Source organism: Zootoca vivipara, chromosome 8, assembly GCF_963506605.1.
Source record: "Zootoca vivipara chromosome 8, rZooViv1.1, whole genome shotgun sequence".
In the NCBI taxonomy this organism is placed as follows: domain Eukaryota; kingdom Metazoa; phylum Chordata; class Lepidosauria; order Squamata; family Lacertidae; genus Zootoca; species Zootoca vivipara.
In genome coordinates, this window is record NC_083283.1 from 27719349 (window position 1) to 27740096 (window position 20748).

Below are 20748 nucleotides of genomic sequence, written 5' to 3' on the forward strand. Positions count from 1 at the left end.
TTATATAAACCTATATATATTATGAGGTGATCCTACTGAGTGAAAAGCATGCAATTATAGGACAGAATTCTTTTTTTAACCTTGCCAAAAGACCACATCTTGGTATGGTCCAGAATCACATTTTGCCATTTTGGATAGAATTGTTTTTAAAAGGTAGATCTACACTGCCATCTTAGCTGCGTCTATTCAGAAATAAGTCCTGCTGAATTCAATGGGGCTTGAATTCAGGTAAGGGGAGGTTAGAATTGCAGCCTTGCTTGCACTTAGGTGTATATTAGGGGAAAAGAAAATGTGTTTGAAATATAGGGGTGGACCCTAAGCAGTGATGCTGTGCACATATGGAAAATGGCAGGGGGACCTATACTGAAAGGGAGACAGGCATTTTACTCGGCTACGGCTGCAGAATCAAAGGCAAATTCTGAAAGTGCAATACCAAACGAGTGAGCCACAATGCAAGGATAGGTCCAGACAGGACCACTTTGCATCGAGAAAATGGCTGAACAGTTATTTATACCATCCCCAGTGACTGTAAGAAGATCACTCAGTACTCAGGAAGTCTGGAGGAAATCTCTTGCATAATGCAGCTCTGGAGAGATTCTGCCTGGGGCAATTTCAGTTCTTACCCACCTGTCCCCCAAAATAGTTGGTTGGCAGCACAAGCATCATCTCTGCTCAGAATATGAAACCTATTTTATTTTTCTGCAGTCCCCCCCCCCATGCTTGTTCACATATCTGACATTTGCTTTCCCAAACACTGTTTCTGTTTTGCAGGTTTTCTTACCCGTCGCTTTCGGGATGGTGGCGATTTCACTGTTCTTAGTTTTAGCTCCTATAGTCTGGTCTCCAAAGGTGCAGTACATTTACGCTTCCATTTTTATGCTTGGGGGTCTCCTCTTATATGTGCCTTTTGTCCATTTTAAAATTCATTTTGCGTTTATTGACAAAATCACTTGCTACCTGCAGCTGTTGCTGGAGGTATCACCTCCTCATTATAAATCTGAGTAAAGGCAAAGTTTCATACTTGGCTGCCTTTTTTTGGGGGGGGGGGTGAAGAACGTGGCTTGGATCTAGAATAGCACTAATGGAATATTGCTTCCTATAGCCTTCTTTCCAAGGGGGTGGGGGAGACAGTTGGTTTTAATGCAGACCCACCTAATTTGCATTTCTTGAAACAATGCGCAAACTAAAATGCAACTCACTGTTGAAATTTAAACTTCTGATTTTGCAATGCTGTTCTCCAACCCAAAGAAATGTGTACAAAAAATGTATATTAGGGGAAATTATGCAGAAAAATCATACCTTCCAACAGCTTGTGTCCCAAAACTGGGACGCATGTCTTCCCACCTGCGCTCCCAGGTGAGTCAAATGATCCGCATGAGATCATGGAGCCCAAAATACATGCTTTCTTTCGGGAGAGATCTTGCTGTGGAATCTCCCGAGATCAAGGCGCCCAAATGGCTGCTGTGCTCCCATGCAAGAAAATTGGATGGTACATTTTTTTCCCTAGAATACAGAGACACCGCTCTAGCCCTCCTTAACTCCCGCCTCCTCATCCGAGAAGTCACTGGGCTCCGCAAGGGCGAACCAAGGTGCTCTCTCACTCGATCACGTTTTACACAAAACTTAATCTGGTAGTTCACTGCCACCACTGAGCTACTCGAAAGTAACACAGACAAAATATTCTTGGTAGGGTCGAGCAGCCAGGTACCAGAATTAGCTTTGGAGTCGAAAATATTCAAAACTCACGACAAATTGTCCCTTTTAGAATTTATTAAAGAACAAGGGATAAGTAATAAACCACAAAGTTACAGTTCTCAGCAAAAGGTTACAAAATAGAACATAAAAACATTATAAAGTCTCACTAACTTACACATATGTAGCAAAAAGAACAAAGTCTAAATGCATTTCTCTCCGGCAAGGATTTTGACGAGCACATTATGATATCCACTCCAGGATAATGGCATAGAGCAACTTAACATTTTCCACCATCCCATATTTAAACAAAATTATACCACGAGGGGTCTCGAGAACTGACCAGTTAAAACAAAGGTGTAGATGTGAACTGGCCAATCATCAATTAATACACATCGATCTTTCAGCTGTCACGTACCAAACCAGCTGCCCCAAATTTAATACTTAAAAGCTGGAGGTTAGGGAAACTCCCCAAATAGTTCTCAAGCCCCTCTCTTGCACGTCTGGAGACACTAAGCCAATTAGGCAGATAACCCTCTGTGATCTTAGGTAAAGGTAAAGGGACCCCTGACCATTAGGTCCAGTCGTGACCGACTCTAGGGTTGTGGTGCTCATCTCACATTATTGGCCGAGGGAGCCGGCGTACAGTTTCCAGGTCATGATCTTACCACTTCTCAAATAAACATCCCGTTTCCAGCTGCAACAGACTTCACATTAACGTATAAATCAGTTGTGGGTAAACACAGTCAGGAGGCAATTCAACTAACAAAGCATTCCATCTAAAGGGCAAAAAGGCATCTTCCCATGAGAGCTGGGGTTTAACAACTCCCAGCACCCTTTCTGGTGCTCCCAGAGTGCACCACGATGAACCAAGGTATAAGATTTTCATACACAAAGTTATCTATTTCACTACAGATATATTCATGAGACTAACACAAAAAAATGCATTGTATTAGAGTAAATTGGATACAGAAATATGTATATTAGGAGAAATGCATATTAAATGCAGATGAATTTTTCGGGAGGACTTAAAAATAATAATCACAAACTGATTTGTAAATATGGTGAACTGAACATAAGATTTGAAAAATGAGAAACAGAGAGAAACTAAAACTGACAGATTTGTCAGTCTGTATTTCTCCCTGCTTCTCCCTGGATCACCAACTCAAAGCACAAGTGGGAGGAAGGGTACACAATCCCCATTGTGCGAGCGTTTTTCTGCACCCCACCCAATGTTTCTTAAGGTTACAAGTTAGTAACCTTTAACCTGGTTAAAGGACTCTGTATTTGAAAGCAGCTCAATGCCCCTCTTTTGTTGCTTGCATTTTAAACTTTATTTCAAAAGAAAAAAAATCCAATTTACTGGCTGAAGATTATTGTTCCTAGTAACCCAAACTTGTGTTAAACTGTGAAGCATTGCGTTTTAATGCTAATGGGACATTAGGTGAAGGGCAGGAATTAATAATAATGTTAATGAATGGAATAATGTTTAAGTGTAACATATTTCAGATGGTTTTTTATTGTAATCGTTTTGAGAAGGTTTTAGAATGTTTTTGCTTTTGTTTTCTAATGGTATATCTGTTTGCTGTTCTGGGCTCCTGGGTGAGATATAAAATCAATAAATAATAATGAGAAAAACTCTTGGGATATCTTTTTTAAGAGCACATTCTAGTATGTTTTGTTTTTCAAACAATTAAAATAAAAACTAAACATAGTAATTGTTTGTCAAGTCGAATAGAGAGAAGATACAACTTCTTTAAAAGGGCAATGCCCTAACTATTATCTATTTTAAGGTTGTTATTCATTAGGTCGTCTTCTTCTTTGGCGATCACTCATAGCTGAGTAAGATTGTCTTCCATGAACACGGTTTTAATAGCGAGTCCATAAGTGACTGTGGAGATCAATTCTGGATCCACACGTCCTTCCACAGTGGGGACATTGGTTTCTGGGTGGGAGTTGATCCTGGTGAGGGTTTGCCAAACGTGCCTTCCTCTTGGCACGATTCTCCCTTTCATCCAGAGTTCGAGAGTCTTCAAAGTCCATGGCATTTTTTTACATTGATTCCGTAAATACAACATAAATGGTTCCCAGTCTTTTTTTTAAGGTCTCTATTGTCTTTATCTCTAAGTCTTTCAGTTAACATCGCCATTTCAGCATATTCCATTAGTTTTTCTTGCCACTGTTCTTCAGTTGGTATTTCGTTGCTTGCAAAACCTTGTACACATATCCTGTTTGGATACTTCACCTCTGTTTTTGCACCAGAACAAATTATCCAATAATCTATTTTAATGCTTTGGTTATAGAAAACAGATGGGTGTCTTGAGTTCATATGTTTGGACCAGTCTGAGAGTTGCTGCCATGGAAAACTGAGCACAAATCATGCGTGTTCATGGACCTGTATATTGTGGCTCTTGCAGATGTTTTGTGTCTGCACCTACCGTAAGTGGTTCACTTGAGATTGGGAGTGTCAATAGCTAACCCAAAGTTCCATTTCACAAAACAGGTAGCAGCATTAGGCTGCGGTGCTATATGTGCATGGACCTGGATGTGCTTTGCACAAAGTGTGAGATTTCACTAGAAATGCAGCGCTGTTACAACAGCGGGATGGGCAGTTTTCCCTGAGCAAATAATTGGGTTTGGGACGCCAGGCTTATTTGTAGTTAAGGAGTGCCTAGCGATACGTCCAGCAGATGGCACCACACAAACAATATCTGACCTGAAGTAGCAGGTACCGGTAGATTATGCAGAACGCAAGAGAAACAGCAGCGACTCGTGATTATTATTTTTGCAAGGTAAAAATGTAGATTAATCATTTTCTAGGTCAGGAACTTAAAATCTATTCTGTCCGTGCCCTGCTTTTGAAACTTTTATGAGCAACTCAGGACCACTTGACTTTAAAAAGGATATTATTATCCCAAAGAATGTAAACATTGAATAATAATTCAGATATAGATGACACACACACACACACACACACACTGTATTCAGAGTCCCCAAGAATCTGTCAGAAGACTACAGTGCCATTGCCACCCCGGCAAGATGTTACTGCCTCAAGGTCTGAAGGTACAAGGCCACCACTTGACTGAAGCTAAGCAGGTCTGGGTTGGGTTAGTGCCTGGGTGGGGGACCACCTGAGAGCCATATGCATGCCACACTGCCTTTGGCTCCCTGACAATACATCATATCCCTGTAGGTCAAGGCCAACATAGATGGTCCACTTGGGGCAAGCTGCAGTGACAGGAGGATGTTGTTAGAAAGCCCTTAGATTTTCTACTGGGTCCCTAGGAGACGGAAAGTGCCTGGAAAGCCACTGTGTCTTAGTTGCCTGGCTACTTCTGCATCTGAATTGAAGGTAGCCAGAGCGCACAGCTCCTTCATTCTGTGGCAGGTAAATACAGGGAACCGTGTGTGGCATCATGCTTGCATCGCCCTGTAGGGGCCGCAGAAACCATCCTACTCTTGGGGTCTCCTCTCCTCCGAGACAGTTGTGACACTGTACACTGGCACCAACTCAGTGGGCACTTTTAATTGGTTTTTAACCATCATGAACAGCAGTTACATTTTTTGGGGGTAGTGGGGGAACTAAAAAAAAAAACTACATGCACAAGCCTCATTAAATTCCTTCAAAATACAGGAAGACGAAAGGGAAACATCAAAATTAATGGAACACTGCATGGCAGACAAATTACAATACCCCTGGGAGCATTCAAATGGGTACTTGATGATGGGTAATAAAGAACCATAGCAGTACTGTAAATGGCAATATCCATTATATAAGCGATCATCGCAACTCTGTCAGAATGATCGAAAACAATAATGTTATTTTAGCAAACTGCCTGATCAGGCTGATATCGTGTAAGTTTAATGAAATGCAAACTGCAACAGACCAGAAGATGAACTGGTTCAGAACAGCAAATTCATCCCAACCCATAAATCCATATCAGATCAGTAGTAAAGCAGATCTTAATAAATCCTAGAGTTACCCACTGGCCGCAAGATTTGCTGGACTCAATATTTGCCAACTTAGGCATGTGAAAACTTCACCAGAATCACCCACCCACCTTGTGATTAGGCTGCAAACACAGCTTATGCGTGCCTCTGATAAATACTTTCCCACCTCCCGTCCACACAATACGGTTTGTTACAGCACAGTTTTAATCTGAACTAGCACTTTTAAAAGAATGCATAAAAAGTGACCTCCATTCATACCAAGGACATCACGCTTCATTGTATTTTTTCTAGTCTTCCAATTAAAATACCAATTAAAATATTTGGCCAGGATAACCTTAGCAGATGCCTAAGAGTCGGAAATTCTGATTCAATGTAAGGCTGTAGCACAGCAGTGATAGACCTTTCTCCACCAAGAACTCAAATGCTGAATAAATGTAGTCCCATTACAATAAGCATTTCTTTTGAGCATTTGAAAATGTAGCTACCGGTAATTCCTCTATGGGGAAGCTGGGCATAAACTTGAGTTGTTCAATTTGTGACCTCTTGAGCCTTGTTGCTGATCGGGTTATTTAGAGGTTAATCACACAACAGTACCACAGAACAGTTCTTCAACAATCTATAATTGAGAATAGTGCAAGCAGAACAAGAATATCTGCATTTATATTTGATTATTTCAGAATGTATTCTCCCTTCTACTAGTTATAGCAGAACTACATATGGTATTGGAACCTATTCCCATTAAAAGCAGGTATCTTACAACCAACCACTCATTTTTCCTGATTTCAACAAGCTTTGTCCAACAGGAACAGAGACAAGAAGCATGTGACTTTCCAAATTGTGTAGGACTCCAACTCCCATAAGCCCCAGCCAGCTTGCCTAGTGGTCAATGTTGATAGGAGCTGTAGTCCAACAACATCTGGTGGACTATGGGTTCTCCATCCCTGTATTAGAGCTATGAATCCTAGAAGCTTCTCTTATTGCAAGCAGAAAAAGTAGACATTGATTCTCAGGATTTCCAGATTCATGAGCAAATTGTGTGCTTGGTCAGTGCAACCACAGAATCACACAGCCCTGAACATAACAGACCAAAGGCATGTGCCAAGATGCCTCCATAAACTCAGCTGGAAGAATAAATGCTATTACGATAAAATTTTGGAACTAAACCCAAAGCTTAAAACGAATTCACATGATGTATTTCTGTGTTAATTATAATCCCGTATCCCCTAGACGACTATTAGACATTTAATGCCTCCTTGTTATTCTCACTCAGTTTGAGAAATGCTTGAAAATGTTCCAGCTGTAAAGTGGGTGGATAAAACAGCTGCTTCACTTAATACTTTAAGCCTTTTATGCAAAGACCTATTTCACTACAGTATATGGATATTTTAGACATCATAATCTCTCACGTGGAGGTTATACATCGTGTCCTGCAACTCAAACTGTATTTGCACAGAGATGGTTTCACATTCCTGTTGCTACAGCTGTAAGAATAATTTGCAATGAGCAGCCATTTGTGTGGGTCTCACCTGTGTCAGGGCCATCTGTGGGTTGTGTCATTCTTTGAATCTGTTCCACTGATTGCAGGTCTGGAGATAGTCCTGCCAATACAAGGGACATTATTTGCGGATGATGCCATGTGTGCATATAGAAAGTGTCTGAATTGCTGGCAATTTTCTGGTCTGCCTCCTGAAAAATGCAGATCTCTCACATCCTGCTTCTGGTTTTGAGGAAAATAGAAACTTTAAAAAACCAAAAACCTTTATCTTTTCTTTGGAAAAAAAGAATAAAATAATTTAAGAGTAAAAATGAAATATTGTGTGATTTGAGAATGTGACCGTTGACCCCAGTGCTCTAAAAAATTATTTTCCTTCTTTGTGAGCCATGGAACGTCCAAGTGTAAAGTATGAACATAAACTCCATCTGTCCTTACAATTCAATTTCAACCATGACAAAGCATACTTATCAATACCTCTGAATGTTCTGCTGCAAAATGGCACTTTGGAGAATTAGTAAATCATTACTTGCAAGGCAGTGGTCATATTTACCGAAAGGAAGAGGAAGGAGAAGCAATAATAATAATTTATGCTCTTTTGCCGTAAAGATCTCCACTAGGACTTTACGATTTAAGAAAGAGATTTTGGGATGAAAATTGCATTGGCATATGTGTCAGATGCTGTTTCCTTGACACACCATTTATCATAATAATTTACATTCCATGCTATTGATCATGCACATTAAGTGGTTTTTAAATGCTTGCTTTCGAAGGGAACAGAATCATGTCCCTGCATATGGCAGTGTATTATTCATAAATGTGTCCCCCCCCCTTTTTTGTAAAAAATGAATACTGAACTGATAGGCATATGAACCGTAGCAATAAGGTGCAAGGGTAGATTTATTACAAAAGTAATAAGCCCAGCATGTTTCAGGAAACAAGAGTTCAGAGCCAAACCTGAAGCACTGTCCTGTAGAGGTCCTGAAGCATCCAAGCCAAAGTCTATCAACATGGGCAGTTCAGCAGGCACAGCACCTCAGCTCTGTTTCCCTTTTGTACTTTGCCTGCTGGTTGCAGCACCTGGGCTTGATGAGGCAGGTGACCCTCACCTGTCCTGAGCCTACTCCAGCTGATGACTCATAGACCGTCTCCCAGAGCTAATGAGCCTCACCTGGCCAGCTAGTGAGCTGGGCTGTGGGCCCTTGCCTGCCTCAGCCTCTTAGAGCACTCCACTGCTCTATGCCTCAGAGCCGGCTGTGTTCATGGAGGTAGGGGACCCTCTGGCTATGGTGGTGGGTCCTGCTGCTCTGGTTCCTGTGCACTGTGCATTTTGAGTCTGCTCATATCTTCCTCAACTTCCTCAGGTCAGTTCATTCTCCTTATCTAAATTCTTTAATAATAATAATAATAATAATAATAATAATAATAATGTTTTTAATTAAAGATTATATTGTGTTATAAAACAAACGAACAAGGAAAAGTACATATAGCATCTCCATTTTTTATTCATATTCTTTTTCACAGTTTGTTTATGTTCTGTATGAGACACTTTTGTCATGGACATCATGCAGTTGGGAAAGAGAGGGAAAAGAAAGAAGAGAAGGTAATGTTCTTTTGTTCTATTGCATAGCATTTGTGTAGGGAATTGTGCTCCTCTTGAATAGCAGTTTGACTTTACTCTGAGGCATCAAAGAAAACAAGCACCCCATATTTTGTTCTGCTCTTTGTCCAAAATCAAAATGAAGAAGAACCTGAAAGTTCCCAACATGCTCCATCATCTCATAGGCTCATGGAGTTGCTGGGAATCTTGTAGGCCAGATTGCAATCCGTCCCCTACTTTGATGCAGGAGATCCAGAGTTAGACCATCTTTGACAGATGATTGTCCAGTTTCTGTTTGAAGACCTTCAGTGGAGGAAGCTCACAACCCCCATGGGTAATTGGTTCCAATGTCAAGCTGCTGTTGCTGCCAAAAAAAAAAAATCTGCAAATGTTCAGGAGAAACCTACCCTCCCGCAACTGAAGATGAGGCGTGGAGAACAAGTCTTTGGCCTCTTGCACATGATAGTCTTTTAGTTATAGTGTGATAGCTATCTTGCACCACATATTCTTCTCTTCTCCTGGCTAAACAAACCTGGTTCCTTTCACTTTTTTTTTCATAGGATTTGCTTTCTGTATGCCTGAGCATCTTTGGTTATTGTCCTCTGAACTGCTTCAATAGTCTATAGACTTCTTAAAGTGGGGTGCTGAGAAACTGGCTAATGTTCTTAACTGCAGTCTTGCCTTTGCCTAAATACCGTCATGTAAATTACAACTTGAGAGATAGGATGATTTAAACCAAAGGTTGGTCGGTTTGTGACAAAACTCGTTTCATATTGGAATGGGGGGGGGGACAAAGAATTGATGCTGACGGTGAAATTGCTACTTGATGTTACTGCCACAAAGGCCATGAGGCTGTAATAAGAGCTACCTGCATTCAGTCACCAGACATCAGATCAATCATTCATGGCAATTTGCAGATGAAGGCTTGGGGGGAAGTTTTCTTTTTCAATCCTGATGTATGGTTTGCTTGGCTCAAGGAAAGGAAATACCACAAACAGATCATTCAAAGGATGAATAATTTTTTATATTATAGAGAAGGCTACACTGAGCTTTTCTAGATGAGACTGCGCATTTATGAAACCAAAGTTTTAAATTAAAAGCTGCCACCTTTAGGAATAGATGAAAGCAGCCTGCGAGTAACTTGCAATATTTGAGCTTCATGCAACGTGAGTCCTTGTGGGCATAAAGGCTTTTGAAAGTAGCCAGGTGGTTAAAATGGATGCTTACCCCTTTCTCTGGGTGGGTGGTTGTTGCAGAGCCTTGCAACATTCCTGGGCAGCCAGAACAGACATGGCTAGGTGGCCATTGGGGAATTCCGCTGGGCACCTGGGAAGCAGGGCTGGAGTCCTGCATTTCAAATTGGCCAGTGAGAGGCCTCCTCTGGAGGGTGTGCCTTGTTGGCTGAAAGGGGATTGGCTGCCCACCTGCCCAGGCAGCCAATTAGGCATAAAAGCCGGTTGTGCCTTTCACCCTCAGCGCAGCTGGCCATGTTCTGTTACCCTCCTATTTCGCACAATTGCGTAAATATCTTAAGGCTGCAATCCTGCAAGAGATAGGAAAGTTTTCAGCAGGTGTCTAAAATGCTACAGCAAGAGGGGAGTCTGCCTAAGGTCAGCAGGCAGGGAGTTCCAAAGCACAGGTGGTGCAAATGCAGAAGGAACATTACTGGCACTTGTCAAAGTGCAAGTTCCACAGAGGAAAGCAGTCAACGTCCAATGTAGGGTTGCTCTGGGGCATCATTGGAAATTTAAATAATGACTTATGCTCATCTACGCACCATCTGGTCCAGGGCTGGCGAGCTTTGCTGGGGACTCCAGCCACTGCCAGATGGTGCCAGATGCTGAAAATGGGCTTGGAGAGGAGAACTTTTTTTAAATTTAGAAGGGCAATTCTGTCATTGGTAGCCTAATCTTAGAAGACCATTTAGTGCATGCATATAATGACCTCTTTGGAGGTCTTTAAGCAGGGGCTTGACAGGCATATGTCAAGAATGCTTTGATGGTGTTTCCTGCTTGGCAGGGGGATGGACTGGATGGCCCTTGTGGTCTCTTCCAACTCTATGATTCTATGATTCTATGATATGGTACTTTGTCTCAGTCAATAGTTTCTTCCCATTCTCTCCACTAAAAGCAGTAATCTTTATAGTGCTGCTGCAAAATATTGGCAAGAACTATAAATAAGAAAAAAGAGGGGTAAAAAAAAATTGCATATTGAAGAAAGATCAAAGCATTCATAAAGGGTATTCAGTACACAAAGGAAAAGGCTTGCTGGCATCCAGAGTCGATACTAAGATGATAATCAAGAGCGCTTGAGGTAGAAAATGATTCTTATTAAATAGTGGTTCAGATTAGCCTCCTTGCTTCAAGCAAATTGCCTTCCCGCAGAATTTCTATGGGATTTTAAGAAATAACTTCACAGGCTATCTTGAAAGAGTGACCTTCAGAGTTCACCTCCATACACATTTGCAAGCAGTCTCTTTATATGTATAGATTTTCTCATGTTGTTGTAAATGCTACAGATGCTTCCTCTGTAAACTATCAGGAATATACATGGAGCTGTTTTATTAAGTTGTACAGTGGTACCTCGGGTATAGACACTTCAGGTTACAGACTCCTCTAACCCAGAAATAGTACCTCGGGTTAAGAACTTTGCTTCAGGATGAGAACAGAAATCGCGGGGCGGCGCAGCAGCAGCGGGAGGCCCCATTAGCTAAAGTGGTACCTCAGGTTAAGAACAGTTTCAGGTTAAGAACGGACTTCCGGAACGAATTAAGTTCTTAATCCGAGGTACCACTGTACACTGAAATGCATATACTCAAGTGAAGACAGTAGGTTACAAAATCAGTTTTTTTATAAATCTGAAGCTTGCTGTGTGACCTTTGGTTAGTCACAGTCTCTCAGTCTACCCTACATCATCATCATAATAATAATAATAATAATAATAATAATAATAATAATAAATTTTTATTTATACCCCGCCCTCCCCAGTCAAAACTGAGCTCAGGGCGGCTAACACCAATAAAATTACAATAAAACATAAAAAGCAATTAATTAAAATACAGATTAAAATACAATATTAAAATTTAAAATGCAGCCTCATTTTAAGTAGTCCATAAAACTAAGCCACGAGGGAGGAAAACGCAGGGGTCAGACTAAGTCCAGCCCAAAGGCCAGGCGGAACAGCTCTGTCTTGCAGGCCCTGCGGAAAGATGACAAATCCCGCAGGGCCCTGGTCTCCTGTAAGAGAGCGTTCCACCAAGTTGGGGCCAATACTGAAAAGGTCCTGGCCCTAGTAGAGGCCAATCTAGCCACTTTATGGCTCGGGATATCCAGAATATTGTTGTTTGTGGACCTTAAGGTCCTCGGCGGGGGATACCAGGAGAGGCGGTCCCGTAGGTACAAGGGTCCCAAGCCGCATCATTGCTTTGTTGTGAGGATCAATGGGAAGAGGAAAGCAGAAATAACCAAGCACAGTGGGCGTTTTAAGAGAAATGTACTAATTCTCCTTCATTATAATAAATTGCTTGAATGATGATCAGCAGTATTTTCTGACTCCATAAAGTGCCTGTTTCAGGACACACTCGTATCTCAAAGCCAAAAATTTCTGAAAGGAGTGTCAGGTTTGCATGTAAGAAGGGCAGGTTTGATGGCAAGATGCACACTTTGTAACACCCCTGTCCAGGGGAAGTTCCCCTTCCAGGCAAAGTGGGGTGTAGCTCAGATACCCCTCTCTATCTTCCAGACAAATCAAGAGCATTATTGGAGTGCAAGAGCACATTCTAGCCAAGCAAACAAAACGCTTGACGTGTGATGCACGGCCGGGGGGGGGGAGAGCTTGGAGGGCTAAATATATAAGCCTGAAGTGCCACATTTGGCTCCCCATATAGCCTGAGGCTCCCCACTCCTCGGCTGTATGGTAAATAAACCAATGTGTGTGCTCGTTTAGTTACAAAATCCTGTTGAGGTTCTTGGAATAAACGGCGCTGTAGCAATTGGGCTCTCCTCCCTTTGCCTCTCGCCCTTCCTGGCTCCTGAAGTCCTTGGTTCCTTCCTCTCACTATTCAAGTCTTTTCCTTCTGCCTCTGCAGATTTATTGCCGCTTCCCCACTGCTACCTAATCTCTAAGAACAACACAAAGTAAAAGCACAGTAGAACAATCAGACACAGCTATACACATTTACATAATTTGATGCATTCATTCTGATTGCTTAATCTTTCTGCAAAATTTGAAGGGTTTTTAAGTGCTGAAAACAAGACCCAATTCCCTTGCCTTCCTAGTCTGTATGCTTCCTTGGGAGGGAAGATTGCTATCTGAAAATAAGACTTCTCAGTTTCTCATTATTTGTAATGGACGATCCTGTACATACTTACACAGGAGTAAGACTGATTGAGATCAGTGGGACTTAGACATGCACAGGACTGCACTGTAAGATCAAATTAGTTTAACCTGGTCAGATCCATACAGCTATTCTTTTCACTGAGCAAAGAATGCTTTGCAGCCTTGTGACCCTCTACAATGACAGCTGGAATGAAACTCTCAGGCTCCATTTGCTCTGGATTGGTTTTCAAGCTTGCATATTTACACAGAATTTGAAAGAAATTGAGTTAATGATTACTTCAAGGTTACTTTTTGCAGGTCAGAACTCTGTCAGGTTGCTATAATCTTATTCCAGTAGTAACCTATGCAATGATGGCACTTTCTCTGTGCTCGTGAGTGCACATCCATTTGGATTTATATTGTTGCAAACAACCCCAATCTCCAAGTGGGGAGAGATTCCAGGGGTTCCATGCATGCTTACCCAGGGTCTGTGTTTCCTTCTGGAAATGAGGCACAGTAGATACTGTGCTGTCTTTGTGATAAATGGTTTATTTACCCACATATACAACCTGAGCCTGCAATGGAGGGGTTCACAGCATAATCACCCCCAGGGGGTCTGGCCTCTTCTATAAACAGCCTAGGATCCAAGCAGAGATCCAACATCGTGCTCTGCCTGCTACTTTCCTCTAATCTCCTAACCCACATTACTACTGCTTTAGATGTTGAGGGAGGGAGAGACCCCATCCATTTGCCATCTCCATGGGATCCTTTTGATCCCTTGTAGTCTTCATGGCTCATACTCCAGGCTTTCACTTCACGAGGCGGTTTAGTTTAGCTTAAAGGTAAAGGGACCCCTGACCATTAGGTCCAGTCGTGACGACTCTGGGGTTGTGGCGCTCCTCTCGCTTTATTGGCTGAGGAAGCTGGCGTACAGCTTCTGGGTCATGTGGCCAGCATGACTAAGCAGCTTCTGTCAAACCAGAGCAGTGCATGGAAACGCCGTTTACCTTCCCGCCGGAGCAGTACCTATTTATCTATTTGCATCTTGATGTGCTTTCAAACTGCTAGGTTGGCAGGAGCAGGGACCGAGCAACGGGAGCTCACCCCGTCGCGGGGATTCGAACCGCCGACCTTCTGATTGGCAAGCGCTAGGCTCTGTGGTTTAACCCACAGCGCCACCTGCGTCCCATTAGTTTAGCTTAATTAGCTTTAAACGCTTTCTGATTCCAGTGGATTAAAAGTGTCTAGCACACAGCTTAATACACACAGGCCCGATTTAACACACATTGGCTTAATACAATTTAATCAAGCATTGATTAAATTCTAACACCCACTGGACCCACAGACTCATAACAATATAGTCGCGAACTGTATACAAGTGTCAACTGAATTTATACACTTTATTTTATACAATGTTAATGGAACACCCATGGGCCAAGCCTGTACCCTCTATAAAAGGTGTATGCATCTTGACTGTAAATATTGTACCAGGGGAATGAATGTAAGCTTCCAGATACTGACACCTTCACTCTAGCTTTTCTTTAAATTCAGCAGAGCTTTCCTGTCAAAAGCACCTGGAGTGCTGATCATTCCCCCCCCCCTGGAACAATTTAGAGTTTACATTTCATGTAGATAGGCAGCGGGTCTCCAGCTAGTCAATATTCTCTCCCAGCCCTACCTGGAGATGAACCTGGGACCTTCTTCATGCAGAGCTCTGCCACTGAGCTATGGCCCTTCTAGGCTGCGATTGCTTTCATTGGGAAGCACTCAATTGCAATGTTCTGTTCTGCCCTTCACCATGGCTTCCATATTCTTCATATGCTAGAGCAAAACACAATTTAAAAAAGGAAGAGAGAGAGAGAGAGAGAGAGATTGCTTGACTTGATCAAATGCTCTGAACAGATGCAGCTTCGTATTTTAAACTCACTCAAATCACGTCACTGTCAGGACTACAGGAACAAAGTGGTGCTTGCTTCTGCTTCCCCAGTGAGCTAAGCTCAATTGCTTGGGAATAAGCATCATTTTCTCATAGAAAAGGAGGATGGACTTTAAAGTTACAATAACAAAACAAGCATCTGTAACCATAGGCATGCCTGGCTATCCACCCCCTGGCTATAAAATTAAAAAGAAGAAGAAGAAAGGATGCTGCCACGACGTGTATCAATCACGATGGGCCCTGATACGCTCATTATGCTGATGATGAGCTTATCTTCTGTTGCCTACATCAACAGCTGCTCTCTGGAGGGTTATTAGGGACCGCACTGGGTTGCAGAGCCTTGAGCTTCATCCCTGAGGTCCAGACTTAGGTGCATCACTGTGTCCATATTTGAAGGCAACATCCTCTCTCTCTCTCTCTCTCTCTCTCTCTCTCTCTCTCTCTCTCTCTCTCTCTCTAAAAAGAAGTGCTGGAACTCACCATGAATGCCTCCCTCATTCTCTTAGAATGGCAAGGGTGCCCAGCTGAGAGAAAAGCCCTGGGTTGATGGACAGGAGGACCCTAAGTGAGAGGCAGGGAAGCCCTCTCAGTGTGAGAGACTGGGAGAAGGGAAAGCTCCCAGGTGAGAGCTGGGAGGGTCCACCACTTTCTGTGTGAGGCAAGGGTTACCTTTGAGAGAGAATGCTGTTTTATTTTCTCCTTTCTTCTCTGTTTTTGTTTTTATCTAGATTAGTTTCTTTTATCTTGTTGTATCACGAAAAAGCTTTAATAAAAGCATATGAAAAAACATAAAGGAAATGTGTACGGCAGCCTTCAAAGTGCAATCACTGCTAAGAAATGTGACAACAGTGTCTTGGCTCATATCACGGAGTGTGAGATTTGCCTTGTAATAATAATAGTAATAGTGACAACTTAATTATTTCTACCCTGCTCCAGCCACTCTGGGCGGCTTCCAAGAAGTATAAGAACACATCAATCATTAAAAATGTCCCTATGCAGGGATGCTTTAAGTTGTCATCTAAAAGTTATATAGTTATTTATCCCCTTGACATCTAATGGTGCTCCACAGGGCAGGTGCCACTACTGAGAAGGTCCTGGTTCCCTGTAGCTTCACTTCTCATAGTAAGGGAACCACCAGAAGGCCCTCGGAGGTGGACAGTGTCCAGGCTGAAAAATGGGGGTGGAGATGCTCTTTCATGGCCTTCTACTGAGTCAGACCATTGGTCCATCCAGCTCAGTATCATTTACACTGACTGGCAGCAGCTTTTAGGGGTTTCAGGCAGGGTCTCTTCCACCCTTATCTGGAGATGTCATTGGGGATTGAACCCAGGACCGTCTTCGAGCAAAGCAGCAAAGAACGACAGCCCTTCCCCATGCACAGGCAAGCCATGACAATACACATAAGTAGCTCCTACACAATAGAAAATGTGAGCTTAGATTTCTCTCTCCCTGCGACTCTCTTGGTTCTCTGACAATTTCACAGCTTCTCACTAGAAGTGATGCTACCCTGCTTTCAAGGCTTCAAACCAATAGACTTAGAAAATAGGTCTAAAGTAATTTCTTTTTAATTGAAATTCCTGCTGGGCGGGAAGGTGCTTCTTAGGGCTGTGTTTTGAAATAGCTTGCTCTATAGCAAGGAGAGCTGCAGTTAATTTATTTCAGTTGGGGCTACAGACAATCAGGAGGAGATAATAATCACCAAAGCCTAAGATCTTAATGCAGATGAAAAGAGGCTATAATTTAATGCACGTCGGCTCTAATTTAACACTTTTGATCAGAGCGTCAAATGTTCCATTAGTGACATTTCATTTTCCCAGCCTGTTTGAGGACAGTAATAGAGAGGAGCCCTGCCAGTGTCAGTCAAAGCTCCTCGCCCGCCCTTTTTAGTCGGCTGCCTTCTGGTATGACCTCCGATGCCAAAGCGGATGAAAAGAGCCATCACATCACTGCAGGAATCCCAAAGCTACATCCCACTTTGAAAACTTCAGATATAAGGGAACAGCTTCACAGAGTATGCCCCTGACTTCCTATTAGGATGGGCTTGAGCAACTGCGGAAAATACGGACTTGCACCTGCGCTCTCTCTTTCAGTTCATGAAGCCCTAAGTGTAAACATTTGGGGTGGGGGGACAATTCAGTGAGGGAACAGCAGCAGCACTAGCATCAATATAACCGCAGCAGCAGAAAGTTATTTGCCAGTCATCGAAGGCACACTCGTTTGAACCAGCTAGCCAAATGACAGGGACTTGGGGGGGGGGTCAGGTGGAAAAAAGGACAAGGCACTTAGACCCTTTAATAGTTGTGAGGGAAAGGGGATTTCAGACAAGCACAATTCTGCACAACTTTGCAAGGTGCAAAAGCCCTGCCCATTTTCTAAGGAGGCCAGATCAGGGGCGAAGGAAGAGGGGTGCGGTGGGTGCAGGCCGTCCCGGGTGTCACCACTGAGAGGTGTGACAAAATGCCGGGCGGCACTCACCACGGGGCCTGCAGTGTGCCCGAGCCATGCACCTCTCCTGGGAGAGAGGAGGTAGCATGAGCGTGCGCAGGCTCCATGCTGCCCAAGCAGTCCGCGCACTGCCTTCCCCCAGCTGTAGGGCGGCTGAGTGGGAGGAGGCAGGTGGACTCTGAAGGCCCCACGGTGCATCCCACCCCTATGGGCGGCTCACCCTGCCCCTATGGTTGGCTCATCCCGCCCCAGGGCGCACTGCCCCAGGTGCCTGAGATGCCTTCTAATAGTCAGATAGTTGTTTATTACCTTGACATCTGAAGGGAGGGCGTTCCAGAGGGAGGGCACCACTACCGAGAAGGCCCTCTGTCTGGTTCCCTGTAACTTTGCTTCTTGCAGTGAGGGAACCATCAGAAGATGCTCGGAGGAGGACCTCAGTGTCCTATGGGAACCCCCGTGGAACACAACAGCTGATCTCCTGCAAGTCACTGCAGTCTGAATACACACACACAATTGCAAGAACTCAGCTGAATAAATATGCCTAGGATTGTATTATGTCAGAGGCCTGCCAGCAGATTCTGATCTACATGCTGGCTGCTTCCAATGCATATCCAAATAGCCTATTTTCTTAGAGCACTCCTTCTGCATTCTGTTGGAAGTCTGGATATAATGTACTAAGGGCTCCTCCAAACGTCCTTTTAATTGTGCATTCATGAGGATTTGTGCTCACCATGTGATTGGGGGGGGGGTCACACACGATCCCACTTTCAATGCTGTTTGTGCCTGCAATGGTTTTGGGGCTGTCTCACTGCTTCATTTCCAGTCAGTGCATATCCTGCAACTTTCTGAAATCCCATAGCTTTTCATACCACAGATATTCTGGGTTGAGGTCCTTTTGTCCTGCTTCAGTTGCGCTTTAGCCCTTATTGCCAACAATAATGCAGCATTGGGGAAGGCTCACAGAACAAGAAGTAGCATGATGTGTGGATGGTCCAGTGTAAATCTGCAAATATTCTGATGAGATGTTGCATATACTCACAAAAGCCCCACCAGTTTGGAGGAACCCAAGTGGTTTTCAACCAGGGTTGGCAGTGCTGAGCTATTGCAGCCCCCAGCTGCTTTACTGAAGGTTCAAGAAAACCAGAGATCAGGGCATCTTTGACTTCAAGAGTTACTAGATGAAGCAAAACACCAAGATAGAAGATAACACACAACCATACTTCCCCTCTTTCTTTTGAATGAGGCATATTGCAAGAGAACTTTTTCCAAACTATGAGCTGGCCATTAGATATCATTTCAAAAGCTTTATTGTACTTTGGACTCAGATGTGTTCTTCCCACCTCGGCAGGCTGTGCTTCTGACGTCACTCTCCTGCCCTTGGTGAACTCTGAATCGGATAGAGCACTCAACATTGCATTTTGACTTCAAAACCACCCATGTGCAATTACATGGATGCGTTTCTTCACCCCATTTCTTCTATTGCTCCTATTGATTCGCTGCTCTCGGGTTGCCTTGTTACGGATCCTGGATCGTCCAAAGCAAAGCTTCCAATAAATTGGTCCAAATGGCCAGCATTAAACTGGTAGCGATGGGAGGGTGTCGCTTTTATGCTCTGTTGATTCTGTCCAAACCGGGGGGGGGGGGGGGAGAGCAAGCAAGCAAGCAAAAGTTCAACATTCACTTAGAAGCAATGCTCAAGTAAGCCGAGAGGGATAACTAGCTCTAAAAGGCAAGTCATCCTTGAAATCACTGCAATTGATTTTATCTAGTTTGCTGTCAAAAAACTACTTTGGGTTTCCAAGACATGAGCCTTTGCAGTTGGTCTCCGAAACTTGTTTCCTTAAATAACCATGTTGGATGGAGCCAGCGTGCTTCTTGATAGGAGTGACATATTGATTGCAAGTGACATAATGTTGGGTTGAAGTAAAACTAAATACAACTCAGCAGATATTATTATCTTTCCTGCTTCTTTTCTTTTCCCCCCAGAAATTGTTTTTGCCCTATAGTGGTACCTCGTGTTACGTACCATCCCCCTTACGAATGCTTCAGGTTACGCGCTCCGCTACCCTGGAAGTACATGCCCCTTGCTGCGAACTTTGCCCGGGATGTGAGCGGAAGTCGCGCTCTGGCGGCGCAGCAACAGCGGGAGGCACCATTAGCCAAAGCGCGCCTCATGTTATGAGCTGTTTCCAGTTACGAACAGCCCTCCGGAACGGATTAAGTACGTAACACAAGGTACCACTGTATATAGAGCAAATGTGGCTGCAATAGTTAGGATGGAGGCTGAACATTTTTATCTGTATGGAACACACAACACATGGGCTTATGCATGGAGTTTTGCATTTGATTGTGTGCATATACAATAAAGGATGCAGAAGATTATGGAAACCTCTACATATGAGGGTATGCGTCATGTGCATGGCTTTAGCTTTTACACCCATGCAGCAAAAAAACCAGATGAGCACCAATTTAAGCATTTGCACTTTCCCCCCGTTTTTAACATTTTGGTGCCCTTCCTTCCTTCCCCACTAGATCTGTTGCAACAGGAAGGGTTCAGGTCTGTGACCCCCCCCTACTTCTGTGTCAAAGATTGCATGGGGTGGGGTAGAATTCTAGGGCCACAGTAGACTTGTCCTGCTTCTCCTCTGTACCCATTAGCAGCCACATAAGCTGATGTCTCTGTGCTGGATGCGCATGAGAACGAGCTGCACATGCATACCATGTGCATATAAGCATAGAGTGCCTCCATACAAGGGGAGATCGTGGCCCAATCCTATTGATTGAGTCTGCCTTCTGTACTTCTTTGGCCTTCCTGAGTTAAGCCTTATTTTTGCATACTTCCTCCTTACTGCCTCATCCATAGACTTGCCTTTCTGGCTGTAGAGATATAGACTATTTTGCATCCTGAAAAGCAACTATGTGGTTTGGCCTGGTATCAACAGCTTCACAGGTACTCCATCTCATAAGATAGGGCACTAAGACCCGGAACTCTGATTTCCTTATTTATTCTGCCACGGAAACTATTTGAGCTGCATCAGAAGCAGTCACTGGAACATTCAGCTAAGGCCCATTGCACTGTTTTAGCAGCCACATGCCCCTCATTTAGATGTCAGGTGGGACGTGGGAAAATGAAAAAGGATTCCAGGGATGTCCTAGGAGATATCCATAGGATGTCCTAGGAGAAATCCACAGGATCCCAAGCTTTCCCATTTCTCTAACATGGAATGGAGGGGGAAACTACAGTCCCGGAGCTGATGTAGTTTATTTCCTTCTTGTTGATCTCAGTGGGAAGGAAATCCTTTTTTCACGGGAGGG

At 43.4% G+C, this 20748-nt stretch overlaps 1 protein-coding gene across 3 annotated transcripts in view; it reads left to right on the forward strand.

The window, feature by feature from the left end:
* Window positions 1–20748, forward strand: part of SLC7A13 (solute carrier family 7 member 13) — a 36009-nt gene that overhangs the window by 8025 nt on the left and 7236 nt on the right. The window contains exons 5-6 of one of the 3 annotated variants that reach the window (XR_009558001.1): window positions 772–4131; window positions 8660–8738. Coding sequence is in view for 1 of the 3 variants with exons in the window: in XM_060277723.1 (XP_060133706.1) it covers window positions 772–1005 (234 nt within the window). In the remaining 2 variants the exon portion in view is untranslated. Of the gene's footprint in view, window positions 1–771; window positions 8009–8659; window positions 9499–20748 lie in introns of those variants that run through there. The other 2 variants (XR_009558000.1, XM_060277723.1) reach the window with 2 other exon arrangements.